The 15,435-nt window shown below is 41.0% G+C and overlaps 1 protein-coding gene across 1 annotated transcript; it reads left to right on the forward strand.

Annotated features, from left to right (window-relative positions):
• The first annotated feature begins 4,511 nt into the window (after nt 1–4,511).
• Nucleotides 4,512–15,006, forward strand: LOC606788 (spermatogenesis-associated protein 31A6). The gene is made up of 4 exons (XM_038526801.1): nt 4,512–4,769; nt 5,532–5,589; nt 6,155–6,215; nt 6,481–15,006. The coding sequence occupies exons 1-4, from the start codon at nt 4,587–4,589 to the stop codon at nt 10,274–10,276; spliced, it is 4,098 nt and encodes a 1,365-aa protein (XP_038382729.1). The 5' UTR covers nt 4,512–4,586; the 3' UTR covers nt 10,277–15,006.
• The last annotated feature ends 429 nt before the right edge of the window (nt 15,007–15,435 follow it).

Consider the following 15,435-nt stretch of genomic DNA (forward strand, 5'->3'; position numbering starts at 1 on the left):
GTCCTAAATGAGAAGAACATGCAACCAAGAATACTTTATCCAGCAAGGCTCTCATTCAGAATGGAAGGAGAGATAAAGAGCTTCCAAGACAGGCAGCAACTGAAAGAATATGTGACCTCCAAACCAGCTCTGCAAGAAATGTTAAGGGGGACTCTTAAAATTCCCCTTTAAGAAGTCCAATGGAACAATCCACAAAAACAAGGACTGAATAGATATCATGATGACACTAAACTCATCTTTCAATAGTGGCTCTGAACGTGAAACGGCTTAATGACCCCATCAAAAGGCGCAGGGTGTCAGACTGAATAAAAAAGCAGGATCCATCTATTTGCTGTCTACAAGAGACTCATTTTAGACAGAAGGACACCTACAGCCTGCAAATAAAAGGTTGGAGAACCATTTAACATTCAAATGGTCCTCAAAGGAAAGCAGGGGTAGCCATCCTTATATCACATAAACTAAAGTTTATCCCGAAGACTGTAGTGAGAGTTGAAGAGGGACACTATATCATACTTAAGGGATCTATCCAACAAGAGGACTTAACAATCCTCAATATATATGCCCCGAAGGTGGGAGCTGCCAAATATATCAATTAATAACCAAAGTTAAGACATCCTTAGATAATAATATCTAAGGATATTATTTGAAATTTAAAATATTATTATAATAATAACATTATAATATTATAACATTATAACATTATAATAATATAATATAATATAATATAATATAATATAATATAATATCCGAGTCCCGCTGTGCGCGCTGCAGCCCTTAGGGAGCTCGGCGCCCTCTCCCGGGGCGCAGGTGCCTGTTAGTGTCCCAGGGAGCCCGAGGGCATCCCCCCCTCCTGGGGTCCTACTCTAACTCCCTGCGAGCGCCTTTCCACCCAGGAAGATTGGTGCAGCTCCTGCTTCTCCATTACGGGGCTCTCCTGTCCTGGGGACACTCGCCCCGGCCTCAGCCCGGCTCCTCGCGGGGCCCCTCCCCCTTGGAAGCCTTTTGTTTCTTTATTTCTTTTTTCCCCGTCTTCCTACCTTGATAGAAGCGCGAACTCTTCTCACTGTAGCGTTCCAGCTGTTCTCTCTTTAAATCTCAGGCCGAATTTGTAGATTTTCAGGATTATTTGAAAGTTATCTAGGTAATTTGGTGGGGACAGGTGATTTGGGGACCCTACTCTTCTGCCATCTTGCCCCTCCCTCCTCCTTCTTTAGCTTTCTAAAGAGCAATAGCCCCCAGTTAAACTTCAAATTTAGATAAACTTTTCAGTATAATTTCCATTCAGTATATGTCCCATTAAGTATTTGGACAATATTTGGGGCCAATTGTTAGGGATCTGAATCTAAACTGCAAAGGGCCGGCGAGCTGGGGACTGAGCTCTGCTTCCTGAGCACTTAATGCGGACGCTGCGGGAGAAGGGGGCAATTTAAATAAAATTTAAATAAATAGAATTTTTCAAACTCAACAACCAAAAAACAAATAATCCAGTCAAGATATGGGTATAAGACACTAGCAAACATTTCTCCAAAGAGGACATCCAGATAGTCAGCAGGGACACAAAAAAATGCTCAATATCACTCAGGGTAATACAAATAAAAACCACAGTGAGATACAACCTCATTTAGTCCAAATGTTTAAAAATAACTATTCAATAAATAACAGATATTGGTGAGGATGCATAAAAAAGGTTACCCTCTTACACTGTGAGAATGCCAATTGATGCAGCCACTCTTAAAAACAGTATGAGGTTCTTCAAGAAGTTAAAAGTGCAACTACTCTGACCCAGCAATTGCACTAATAGGTATTTTTCTAGAGGTACAAAAATAGTGATTCAAAGACACAGATGCACCCAATGTTTATAGCAGCATTGTCCACAATAGCCAAAACATGTAAAGAGCCCAAATGTCCATCGACTGATGAATGGATAAAGATGTGGTTTTGTTTGTTTTATGTTTGTTTGTTTAATGGGATAGCACTCAGCCATCAATAAATTCTTGCCATTTGCAACAATGTGGATGGATCCAGACAGTATGCTAAGGGAAATAAGTCAGAGAAAGACAAATACCATATGATCTCACTCATATGTGGAATTTAAGAAACAAATCAAATGAACATGGGGAAAGGGAAGGAATAATAAAATAAACTAAAAACAGAGATAGAGGGAAACCATAAGAGACTCTTAACTATAGGGAAGAAACTGAGAGTTGCTGGATGGGAAGTGGATCCGGGGATGGTTTAATTGGGGGGTGGGCATTAAGGAGGGGAGTTGATGTAATCATCACTTGGTTATATATGCAACTGATGATCAGTAAATTTATCCCAGAACTAATAATACACTATATGTTACCTAACTTGAATTTAAGTTAAAAAAATTAAATGAATATATGAGTCAATTTTCCTGTTTATTTGAATATCTCTCCAAGAAGGTTTTAATTCCCTTCAATATGAAAGTAATTAAACTTACTTATGTTCAAACTATTATTAAACTATAAACTGACTTAAGTTTATAGTTGCAAATTTATTTACACTTCTTTTTTATAGCATCCTGTCAAAATGATAAAACATCAGATTATCCTTTAAATAAATTGTGATTTTGACGGATATCAGGCTTTTCAACATCAATGTTGGAGACAAGAATGGAATGGAGTAATATGCTTAAAGAGCTGAAAGAAAAGAAATTTTAAGCTTTGATTTGTATAGCCAAAATCTTTTAAATTAGGAGGGGAGGGAAAAAAGATGTTATCTGAAAAACTGTCCTCAAAAGTTTTATTTTATGTAAATCTGTTCAAAATACTCCTAGAAGAAATTGTTCAATAGGAAGAAAAATAAACTTAGGAACATGCTATAGGTGTATGGATATAAGGATTGATGTAGCATATCCAAAATAACCCAGAAGCAAAACTCCAGTAATATTCCCTTGAAATAAGGGCTGTCAAGATGGAGAAAGAAGAATTAGAGGAGGCAAGAGTACTTGCTCATTCCGCTGAGATGATATTATTAGTAACACATCAGAAACTGAGGGGAAAATTAATATAATTAATGATATAAAACCATTATGGCATTAAAAATTTTCAAATTTCAACAAACAAAACATTTGACCTATTAAGTGGGAGACACAAAAAGAGAAGAAAAAAGAAACAATAGAGAAAATATGGAAAATAATCATAAAATAAGATGGCAGAAATAAATAATAATAGAATAGCAAATTAATCAAGGTAAAAATTATCAGATAATATTTTAAATTTCAAAAAAGCCCATGAAACAAAATATATTGAAAATAAAGTAATAAAGAAAACATAGAGGGCAAATATGAATACAAAGATTTAAGTCTACATGTTGATAAAATTTTATTTTGACTTGAGATTGTTATAAAGGAAGTCACTACTTTAGCTCAATTTAACCTATTCCTAGCTTCTAGGTATAGCACATGTGCATGTATCTGAATGTGTTCCCTCCAAAATTCATATATTCAAATCCTAACTCCTAAAGAAGAGAGGAGGTAGGGTCATTGGAACATGCTTATGAGCCCTTGTGAGGGGGATTAGTGCTGTATAAAAGAGTCTCCTGATAGATTCCTACCATGTGAGGACACTGTGGGAATCCTCTATGAACCAGGAAGAGGGCCTTCACCAGATGACTGTGCTGGCATCTTGATCTTGGACTTTCCAGACTTCAGAACTGTGAGAAATAAATTTTTGTTTTCAATTCACCCTTTCTGTGGTATTTTGTCATAGAAACCCTAATTGTTTCAAAGCTTATGTGGAAAATAAAAAAAAAATTAAAACTAAAACAAAAATAAAATAAAATAAAAAATCAGATCAAGACAACATTTTAAAAAATATTACCAGTATAAAATTGTGAATTCTTAGATTTGGAAATACTGGATTGGTTTGTGAAAGGATAAGTGTGTGTGAGTGTGTGTGTGTGTGTGTATACAGCATGTCCCAAAAGTCTTCGTGCAGTTTAAAGCTGTTCTAACTTCAGAATTATGTTACAAACTTAAAAAATATCATTTGAAGGTTTAACTATTTATAGCTTTCCTACTTTGATTTATGAATTTTCGATAATAAATTGTTCTATCTTGTATATGTCTTTCTGAAGATGAGACAAACCACTAAAATTCATAAAACTAATTAAGTGCAAAAGAAATTTAAATTATGTATCCGGGGTTTATACAAGACAAAAACATATGGGAAGCTGGATTTCAGGACAAAAAAACCCCTTAAATTCTCTGGAAAATAGCCAAAATTCTAGGGTCAACCTATGATTTTCAAAGGTTATGAAAGTGGTGGGATTTAAGTCAAGATAGCTAATGGTCAAAGAGGACTTGGTAATATCTGAGTTCCAGGTGGAATGAATGGAAAATTGGCCAAAGAGGAATCTGAAGGCCTAGGAAGGTGCAGGGTTCTATGGGGCTCAATAGCGGGGGAGGGGTGGTAGTCCAGTCTGCTCCTCTGACTGTTCCCTCCCTCATTCTCAGGAACCCTTTGTGACAAGGTCACAGCTCTGTGATGCAGGCCTGGGGTTCTGTCTTCAAGTAAATTCCCAGTGCTCAGTTGCCTGAGGGCAGCAGTGCGATTCCAAAGATGGAGAATTTCTTTTCTCTGAGAAGCACTGGTACCACCTGGCTGAGCTCCAGTCCCACCTCCTGGGTGATTGATACCATCATTGCTTTCCTGTGTGGACTTGGGCTGTTTCTTCTGTTGCTCCCCTGCTTTCAGAGTAATCAGCCCTTACCACCAGCTAGGAAATATATAAACACCAGGAAGGTAAGGAAATTTTGGGTAAACCCCAAAAGAGATAATCTTTTTTTCTTATTCTTAATCCACTTTTCTAAATTTCCTTAGAGACTTCTGAGATAGGAAGTCTCAGGAAAGAACAAAACATCATCCTCCTAGGGACAAGCCAGGCCAGGCCAGGCTTTCTATCTATCCCAAGGACTCAGACCCAGAATTCAGATGTGGTAAAGGGTTCCAGGGCAAAGTCCCAAACACAGTGACCAGTGAGTGTAGACTGTATACTGAGTTCATTTTCTGCCGGAGGACAGACTCCTAAGCATTGTTTCACCATCCACTTTCCGATTCCTGTGGCAGGTCTCAGGTAAGCTCTGCCTCGGTGTCAGGGCTGATTTCAGAGCAGTGCTGATCCCTGGAGAGCCTCTAAAGGGCTAGAATGGAGCTCTGAGCTCGGGAAACAGAGTCTTATCTGATGAACCAGATAAGGACCTATATAGTTTTGGAAATGTGCGTTTCTTGAGTAGAGGAATAGTAATGAAAGAAATCCATAGTGATCTCACATAGAAAATCTACCTTTGCATTATTCAAAGAAGAAAAATTTAAAAACTATTTTTATCCACTTTAAAAATGAATAAAGGGAGAAAAAATGAGCAAAAGGAAAGATAACCACAGACCCCCATTAGATGTAGAAATGTAGAATGTAGATGTTCATATTGTTCATGGACGGTGAGCATTTGCAGACCATATATAGAAAGAAGAGAGAATTGAGTCCCAGCCCCTCGTCTTTTCTCTTAGCATCAAGTGGAGCTGAGGAAGAGGAACAGGAGTAAGAAGAAAAGTGGAGCTTTGAAAGGTAAACGTATGTCATTAGCTCTGTGTGCCCTAAGTTTTCCTCCATCTTTTGTGCCCCTGATGATCCAGATCCACAGTCTCCAAGGATGCCAGAGGCAGAGACCATCCTTCAGGAAACAGAGCCCTCAGAGAGGCTCCTCAGAAGGAGATCAGATACTATATACTTCCTAGATCCCATGATGGGAAAGAAGCTATTAGAGGCTGAAATGGGTGTTGGCCAGCAAGGGTGTGTGGGTTGTAGTGGACCAGTAATGCCTGGATTCAGAGGTGGAACCTCCAGGTCCAGCTGTAGACAAGGGGTTTAACCTTGCTCAGGTTCCTTTGTGACCCCTACCCTTTCTCCCCAACTAGGGAGTTGTGAGGGCTCCAGGTGGTAATGGATGAGAGAGTCCATTTGTAAATGACTAAGCACTCCCCTATCCTAGGCCTTGTCATCACTGTGAGGCTTTGCTCACTGATGCTTGGGCTCAGCCAACAGTCTCCCCCTAAAGGGACATTGCACTCAGCCTCTATAAGACCTTTAGGCCCCTATTTTCACCATAGTAATCCAGTTTCCTGATTTCCAGCTTGCAGAAATTGCCTGAAAGAACTGGAGGGAGCTCGCAGCCTGATTTCACTTCTGCAAGGGTAAAGAATCTTTCCCCTTCTCCTTGGCCCTCCTTTGTTCCAGAGCCTCTAATATGACCCTGGGATTACAGGGAGTCTTGGGAGGAGGAGTCATGGGAACAAGGTGTGGATAAAGCTCTGGAGTTAGGAATAGCAAGAGTAGTGTGAAGTCAGCATGGAGGCTGTGGAGGGCTGTGGGTCACAGGTGTTTACCTCTGCCCAAACTGCCCTGCCCTCCTTGCCCTGTCAGCTTCTAGTTGCAGCTTGTACCTCCTGTCTCCTGCAGCTGCCTGGAGAGGCTCCCTGACAAGGGTGGCTTTCATCAGCTCTTATGTCAAGATCCCCCTGGTGAGGTATACAAAGCAGCGCCTACTGGAGCCCACCTGCCATGTGGGGAGACTGTGGATGATGCCGCTCCTGCTATGTCCTTGTTGGCTACCCCAGTTCCTCTGACCCAGTGCCCTCTATTTCTTGGCCCAACGACCTCTTCAGTTTCTGTTCATTCCCACTCATCTCTGAGTGCTTCTTGGCCACTGGAGCCTTTTCTTCCCCTGGACAGCCTTTTACCACAGCCACTCGCTCTTTCCCCTCCCCCTCCATGTCCATTTAATTCAGAGGCCTGCCCTCCACCCCTGACAGCCTCTTCTGCCCCACAACCTCCAGACTCCATTCTGACTCTTTCTCAGTGTGACTCAATGGAACTCCCACTGGACACCATTACACAGAGATCATCTCACACCCCATGGTCAGCTTCTCCTGACCCAGTCACCTTAGGCCTTGGCCACTCAAGCTGTCCCATTTCAGCCTTGTCCTGGTGGCAAACTGCTGCCAAAGCCTTGTGTCTCTCAACTTCAACAGATTATGAGTCTCAGCAAGAACACCTTTTCCACCACTCATTAGAGGCCTCATTCTGGGGAAATCCTACTGACAGACAAGTAGGAGATGCTAATCCCTCTTTGTTCAGCTCTGATGACCAGAAGTTCCTGGAGATAGAAGTCACAAAGGGAGTCAAGATCAACATTTGGAAAGAAAAAGAAAAAGATGGATCATATCCACAACAAATGAGCCCAGACTACCACCTGAATTCTTTGGGGAGTATGTTGAAATCATTGGGTGCTGAGCCGAGCACCACAAGCCCCCAACACTTCTGGAACACAAAAAGCAAACCACAGCAGTTGCCTGATCCTCAGCAGCTCTCATATCCTAAGGTCTTGGGGCACCCTTTACAACATAAATATAATCAGCTCTTTTGGGGTCTTCCCTCTCTACACAGTGAATCTCTGGTTGCTACTGCCTGGATCTCTGAGAGCTCTTCAGCACTACAGTCTCCTTTCTTATTCAATGGAATCTCAAATACCTGCCCAGTTCAAATGCAGGCTAAATCACTGCTTTCCCAATCCAAGCCCCTGTCCCAATTGGAGTTCCAGTCTCAACCCTTGTCAACCACACCTCAATTCCAACCCCCACCTCTGGCTCAGATTCTGACCCAGGAGCATCTCCAATCTTCTCTTCCAATCTTATCACCTTCTTCTTCACCTCAAATTATGGCCTGCAAAATATCTAGCCCTACAGCCCAGGATAAGTCACAATTTCTCATCCCAACTGAGATTCAACATCCAGAATGGCCATTGCTGCAGGAGCAATTAGAAAGTGGGTGGGCTTTATCCTCTGTAATCAAAGGATCTCAAGAAGTCTTTAGTGTCTTCACTTCCAACCTTCCTGAAGACAGCCTGGTTGTCTCTATTCTTCCTGAGAATTTTCCAATCAGTCCTGAGCTCCGTAAACAACTGGAGCAACACCTACAAAAGTGGCTCATTCAACACCGTTGGGAGCTTCCCCGTAAGATCCAAGAGTCTCTGGAACTAAGACAACTTCAGGGTGAATTACCAGGGACATGTCAGGCAAAGGGCAAGCATCGACCCTCACAGCCCTCTGCATTTATAGGTAAAAGCAGCAAGGATACACAGAAAGTAGGATTCCAAATGAGCCAGGGAATGGGCAAGGGCCTGGGATATATTTTGGGGAAGGTCCCAAAAGAATTCTCCAGGAATGCAGAAAGCTCCCTAATGAGGTTTCAGGGAGTAGGCTCTGAAGAATCAGAAAGTGACGTGGGGCTGTCAAAGAGTGACTCAGAAAGTGACTTACTAAGGAGCTTAGATAAGAATCTAGAAAACATCTTGAAAGGTCATTTGGGCAGGAAATTGGGGCATGTCAGTGAGGGTTTAATCCCTGAGAGTGCACACCAATCCTGGCTTGCTGTCAACCGTGCTTCTCCAATGTCCAACACTAAAATGGAAACCAGAAATCCAGGAATCTTGAAGGGTTGGAGACCATATGTGAACACAACTCACAGGGTTTCCTTCCTTGATCCAGACATTCGAGAAGGGCTGGAAGCACATATCAAAAGATTTTGGGTGAGGCACAGGTGGGGTCTACTCCTTAAGATCCTCAAACCTGTTAATCTCTTAAAGTTGAAAAAGGTTCAACCTTTGCCCGTTCTGCAGTTTTCCTTTACCCCCTCAGCCACCTGTGTGTCTGGGTCCCCCTCAATAGTCAAGTTTGCCGAATTTCTGGGAAAACCTCCTAAGGCATGTCTGGGAAAGAATGCAATAACAGAAGAGTCAGCTGCTACCCTGAAAAGGCCTTTCCTTGCCTCTTCACCTATGTATGGAGAAATCCGGACAGGGCTGGGAGGGATCCCATCTGGTGACAACCAGGGGCCCTCAAAAGCCTCTCTGATTGGGCAGGAAGACAGGCAACCTTCTCAGTCACTCACACTCAAGTTAAGGGGCAGAACTTGGCAGAGTGGTTCTGCAGAATGCACTGAGAAGAGCAGCCTAGAGCTGAGTCCCAGTTCAGCAATGGCCAGGAATGAGCCAAGAGAGGAAAGTGGGGATTGGACCTCACAAGTCCCCTGCCATAGGGTAGCAATGCTGGATATGAACTTAGGATCCCAATATTATAGGGATGAAAAGGCCAGGGAGATAGTGGAGGCCAAGGAATCTCCTGGTCTCCAACCACAGTCTGGAGAGTCAAGCCTAAATGCAGAGGTTAGTGAATTTAAGTCCAGAGTGAAGATAAAGTCAGAGAACCAGCCTCAAGACTGTCCTACACACATGCTCTTTGATGCAGACAACTTGGCTTCTCAGGTGCCACACTATCATCTCCAGAGAGTGCCTACTGAAGACAAGATGTTATATGGCTTCATGGTGGACCAAAGGAACTGCCTAAAGCAGCAAGAACCCATGATCTCTAAACTTCGGGACTCATGGAAGAGCCATAGAAAGATGACTGACCCTACTTATAAAAGAGAGGACTGTAGGAGACTCAACTCAGGAAAGAATGAAGAACAGTTTGAGGCATTGGGGACCTCTCAAGCTGAGTGCCTGAGTCACTCTGCCCCAATTAGGAGAATAGTAGACTCTGTTAGGAGCAGATGTATCCAGCTCCTGCCAGAGAAGAAACAGGGTCCTTCCGAAAGCCTCTTCAGAAAAAGAGTAAGGCGCTTTTTTCAGTGGATTTTCCCCAATAAAAAAGTCAAAGGTCAGAATGTTTTGCAAAAATGTAGGCCAATAACAGCCTCTGCCCAGAGCCAAGGACCAGTCAAAAGCAGGTCAATTATGGCCAGTGAGACTCCCGAGGCTCAGGCACTCATGACAGCTGTTGGACAGATTCTAGAAGAGAAAATGGCAATTCACCATGGACTTCATGCCACAAAGTTAAATGAGCACAAACAGGAACTCCAAGCACCAGTATGTGGGTGTTTCTGCTACCACAGGCTTCCCTGCTACCCAGAACAAGGGAGAATAATGAATTTTACAGCCCATGGTCACCAAGCCTCCTCCAAGGGCCAGAGAAGCTCTATCAGGGAAAGGCAGGTCAAACATCGACAGACCTTAAAAAGTGTAAGATTCAAGGATGAGCAGCTGGGGAGCAACTTCTCATCCTTGCCTTCCAAGAAGACTCTGTCTCCAGTCAGTCCCTGCCAGTATGGGCCAAGGATGCCAAGTGTCCCAGGCCACCATCATCACTGCCCACGGCATTGTCTTATTCAGGGACAGATCTTGTCTAGTCAATTATAAAATGCTTCTTTAGCCCTTCCTAGTAGGAAAACGTCTCCAAGAAGAAAATTAGTCCATGTGGAGAAAATATTTTTTCTCCTTAGCACATCCAAATACTTAATATTCCCTAATATATATGTTTTACCAGAAGAGGGTAGTATGGTTGCTTTTGTTTGCGCTATGCTTGGTGTATGCTTTGGCCTCTAGAAGGGAGGGGTATGAAGAGTGTTTGGCAGTGCGTATTGTAGGCTTGCACCTTATCCTGAATTCTTTCATTACACATTGTTTTCATGATACTGTCATTATACAAACAAAAACTACTCCAAAAAGATGAGAAATACCTATGAAGGCATTACCCCAAGATCTGTTCAACTTATCTTTCTCCTGCTTCTGTTCTACTTTGAATTTTATACAGCTATAGTGGGTAAGTTTACAGAGGCATCAGAGGGCTGGACTTTACCACTCAGGCTCCAGCAAGTGTCAGAACCAAGTGGGTTGAAGTTTAGAAGAGGCTACTGAGCCTTAAGTTCAGAAGCAGAAGAAATCTTGTCGACACTTGAATCTCTTGGTGAAGAATAGATGATATATACTCTTGAGAACCCCTTCTCTCTCTGATGAGAGATAGGCCCTATGAACCCCTCTTAGCTTAGCTTTAATGAAATGTACAGTGTCACCTTCAACCTCTGCCTTTCATGTACTTTTAATGATGAAGATGACACTTCCAGCTCTATGTGTGTGTGTAAGTAGGGGATCATCAGGGAGGTTGCTGAGGGCTGTGTTCACCTCTAACCTAAATGAATATTCAAGAGTCATATACTTTCCCTCTGTTCCTTCTAACAGAGAAGGAGTTCTGGGTTAATGGAACAGGAGTGTTTGTGTGTAGTAATTATTTTATGGATGAACACTGTGGGATGTGGGAGACAAATTGGGAATGTTGGACCCAAAGAAGAAGACAAAGTGGCACATTGTGCCCATAGTGTGCAGTGAATGAAGAGCCCCTTGATAGTCCGTCTATAGGTCCGGAGAGAAGAAAAAGTTAAGGACCCACTGTGTCACCATACCCATTAGGGCCTCCACCCTGCTCCAGCTCTAAGATCACAGACCTAGAAAAGCCACCTTAAGTCCAAAATAGATGGCCAAATTTGTAGATGTAAAGCAAATCAGGGAAGGTTAATCTAATAACATATTTAATAAGCTTACACACCATCACCTCCTGAATTCTAGAATGGATGACTTAATAATAGGTGGAAAGGTCAGGACTAGGAAATCTTGGGATGTGACTCCCAGTATGGTGACCTTTACTTAAAACCATGGCCTAAAGACTGCTCTTCAAGGAGTGGTGGGGACTTAAAAGGCCCAGAGAATGGCCTGTAATCATGTAGTAAGTATTATCTGGCTCCAAGTTCCTGCTTTCTCCTGAGCCCAGCAGAAGAAGCCTTCAGACAGGATTTATCAAAGGGAGTTGGGGAGAGCATGTAGGTGACCCAAAATTGGAAGTGCAGTCCAGGAGTAGTCTACTGTTTTTTCCACATCTACCACAGTCTTCCTCCTCCCCTGGCCTCTATCCATATGGGAAATCAGGGAACTGAGAAATTTGTCCAGAGTTAATCTGTGCTTTGTGCCACACATGGTACACAATGTACATAGCTGCAGAGGGCATCATTCCCATGGTAGAGAGTGTTGTTCCAGGAGATATCCCTGATCTAGAGGACAATAGGAATGGACCCTATCCCCCATGCCTGTCAGGAAGCCCAACATTTGGGACTGGGACCTGGGGTGGTGGAGCAGATTGGGTATAAGCCTGCTTGTGTCGCTGGTTTCTCCTTGAAACCAGATCTTGCTTTTGGGCCCCATTTCCTGAGGCAGCCTCCAGAGTAGATCCAGCAGTAAAAACAGGGCCAAGACCTGTGGGAAGGGAGTACCCTGGGGCTCTTGGGATCTCAGGGGAGGGTGGTATAGAGTGGGAACCTTGAGCCTGGTGCTGTTAGGTCCTCTAGGGGCACTGAGAGATGAGTTCTGGGACTGGAGTGGGGGCTAGATGTGGACATGGCCCCTGCCAGAAGTGCCACAGACAGGGATGCTGATGGATCAGCAAAAAAAAAGAAACAAGTGCCTTTGCCCTTTTGTGGCTCAGATTTCCATAAGGTGCAGTAAGGCCAGAAATGGAGACACACAGATATACCTCCCAACAGAGATAACATATAGATCTTATAGAAACAACTTTTAACAGAGATCTCTCAGATAGACACCTTCCACAGTGGATATCATTTGCCCCAGTGACCTCACACTGAGACCTCACATAGGGAGCTCATGTTGCCCCACAGATCCTCAGACAGAAACCTAGCACAGATTTCACAGACTTTCCAGAGACCTGATGGCAAACCTCTCAGAGACATCCCAAAGGTACCTTCCATACAAACCTCACACAGAGACCAACACTCAGAGACCTCATGTAGCCTCAGAGAGACTCACACAGAAACCTCACAGAGAGACTTCATCTACACACAGTACACAGTGATCATCTACTGCCTCACAGAGACTTCACATTGAGACCTTACATAGATAACCCACAGAGATTCGACACACAGACCTCACAGAGACCTCACATCCATTTTTCAGAATCTTAAGCAGGCAACCATTGACAAGTCCTTCTTGGTGAATATGAAACCACTTATCAAACTGGCAGCACAAGAGGGATTGTCAGTTGTGCCCTCTTGAGAGCCTTAAAACATTGTCAATATTACACTAATTGGGGTTCTCTGGGGAAATGTTTGGGAATTTTTGTATTTTTATAATATTATTGGCTCTGAACAAAAAATTACCCATTCTACATATAGATTTGCAAAATTAATTTCTACAAGTGTTCATTAACTTGAGAATGAAAAATTTTAAATGCAACTAAAACAGTCTCCAATGAAAGAAAATATCTTATTTGTCCAGTTTTAGTTATTATCCAGCTAAATGGTGTCACTGTCACATTTTCTTTATTCCCTTGGGGACAAGGCCTGAACTAGAAATGGCTTATTTATTTATTTTGGAAATATAATAAACACCTGTAACAAATGGACTCTAGAAATGAAATAAACCAGAAAAGACACATCTGGACTCACACTTGCCTTCCAGAGGTCTGTGTAACTAACATATTAGTTTGCACTTAACAGTTTGCATTACGTTTATGGGGTTTTATTTTTTAACAAGTTAATAATAACAAGGATTTTTCACATATAAGTCAAATTCCTGGTACTATTCCTATTATATCATCTAGCAAAATTATACTTCTGAATATTATTTTATTCCCTCAAATTTAGTACTCTTTTTACTGTTATATTATTATAGTTAATAATTAACATAGTCAAAATAACAAGCTATTGAGAGGGATTAATTTTTAATTCTGTGAAATTCACATTTTCTAAGACAGGCAGTCAAGATCCACTTTATATTATTACAGGGCTAACAAGGAACACATTTCTTAAAATGAATTTGAAATACTACAAAATATATGTCTACTTTTGAGCTGTACGATGGTCTAATAAAATTACTGAGAAAGACGTCAATATATCCATCTGAATTGTTAGTCATTTAATCAATATTTATATTATAATAAATAATGAAAAGCCTCACATATATCCAGCACTTTCCAAAGGGTGGATTGCAATGAGACTACATATTTCTCACTGTTTACATATTTCTCACTCAATACAACCTATTGTCCTTGATAAAGTTTCAATGACTACTGTCAAGCATTAGTCACTGGTTAAGTCTCTCAGATTTTCCATTGAGATGATGACATCATAGTATATTCCTTCTCTAAGAGGTGCAGGGCTGATATAAGAGCAGTTTTGGCTTATTTCACCAAGAAATTCACTTTTTATTTATAATTAAATAATTTATAACTAATTTATAACTATTAATTTTTCAACTTTATTCCTTTATGATGTTATTGAATCATAAAATGGTGGAATGTGGTCATGGATGTCATCTAATATTCTATCAAATCATCTTTTACAGTGCAAGTTACACAGATAAATTTATTGATCAGAACAAAATGGGTTCAATTAGGAAAAGTTTATAGTGGAAGATATCTTTTTCAAGTTCACTATTTTAACCATGTTAAAATAAGTGATATTCTTTAGTCTTTTGAATTAAAATTGTTCAGAGTGGCCAAAAAGTCTGGAAACATGAGAAATGTCCATAACAAGTAGTTTGTTGCTATATCATGTTGAATGTGTTGTTCTTCACTAACAATTCACAGTTCAATACGCTGTGCAAAATTACAATGAACAATACGCATTAAAGAAACGTTTGCATCAGTCATTGCACATTCATCTGTCATATGTTGCTTCAGATTTGTGTGTTTTCATGGAATAAACTTGCACATTTCCTAAGAATAAGAAATCAAGGGGGAATCAATCTATTTAAAATATATTAAGTTTTCCAGACTCCATGGCCAGCTTTTATTTTTAGTAATATTCACCTATCTTAAATTTTTTAACAAGTTTTGCCATTTATATATTTCCAGAAGAAATGGATATCAAAAATTAGAGAAAACAACAAAAAGAGATCCCTTTTATTTTCAATAAATTTTACATCAAACATTTTGCTGAAAATGAAGTGATCCTTAATCTATAGATGACATACTTTTTACATGATAATTTATATTATAAATTTGGATTTACAGTAAATTTTTTTGTATATTTTTTATTGGAGTTCGATTTGCCAACGTATAGTATAACACCCAGTGCTCATCCTGTCAAATGTCCCCCTCAGTGCCCATCACCCAATCACCCCATTCCCCTGCCCACCTCCCCCTTCCACTACCTCTTGTTCATTTCCCAGAGTTAGGAGTCTCTCATGTTTAAAATAAATTTTTATTTAAAACTAGCCTCCTGCTGATTTCAATATATCAGGCACTCTAGAACACAATGCATAGTAGATGATGACTTCTTAATACTTCAAGGAATAAAGATCTTTTCCAAAGTAGTGGTTCTATAATATTAAGTCCTAACAGAGATTCCTCTTGATAGATTATACTTTTAGTTTTATTTGTTTTATTACGAACTAAAATATAGAGATATATTTCTGGTAGTGTTCCCAAGTATATACAGCTACTATGTCTTGGGCATAGTAGGGAGCATTCAGATCTAGATGACCTAGGGGTGTCATAACTGCTGCCTTTTATT

This window comes from Canis lupus, chromosome 1 (genome assembly GCF_011100685.1).
Source record: "Canis lupus familiaris isolate Mischka breed German Shepherd chromosome 1, alternate assembly UU_Cfam_GSD_1.0, whole genome shotgun sequence".
In the NCBI taxonomy this organism is placed as follows: domain Eukaryota; kingdom Metazoa; phylum Chordata; class Mammalia; order Carnivora; family Canidae; genus Canis; species Canis lupus.

Excerpts from the sequence above, each read along its gene's own strand:
- LOC606788 (XM_038526801.1), top strand. The coding sequence starts at position 4,587 with ATGGAGAATTTCTTTTCTCTGAGAAGCACTGGTACCACCTGGCTGAGC. Across the intron at positions 5,590-6,154 it reads GAAAAGTGGAGCTTTGAAAG|CTTGCAGAAATTGCCTGAAA; the intron begins GTAAACGTATGT and ends CCTGATTTCCAG. Across the intron at positions 6,216-6,480 it reads CTGATTTCACTTCTGCAAGG|CTGCCTGGAGAGGCTCCCTG; the intron begins GTAAAGAATCTT and ends TGTCTCCTGCAG.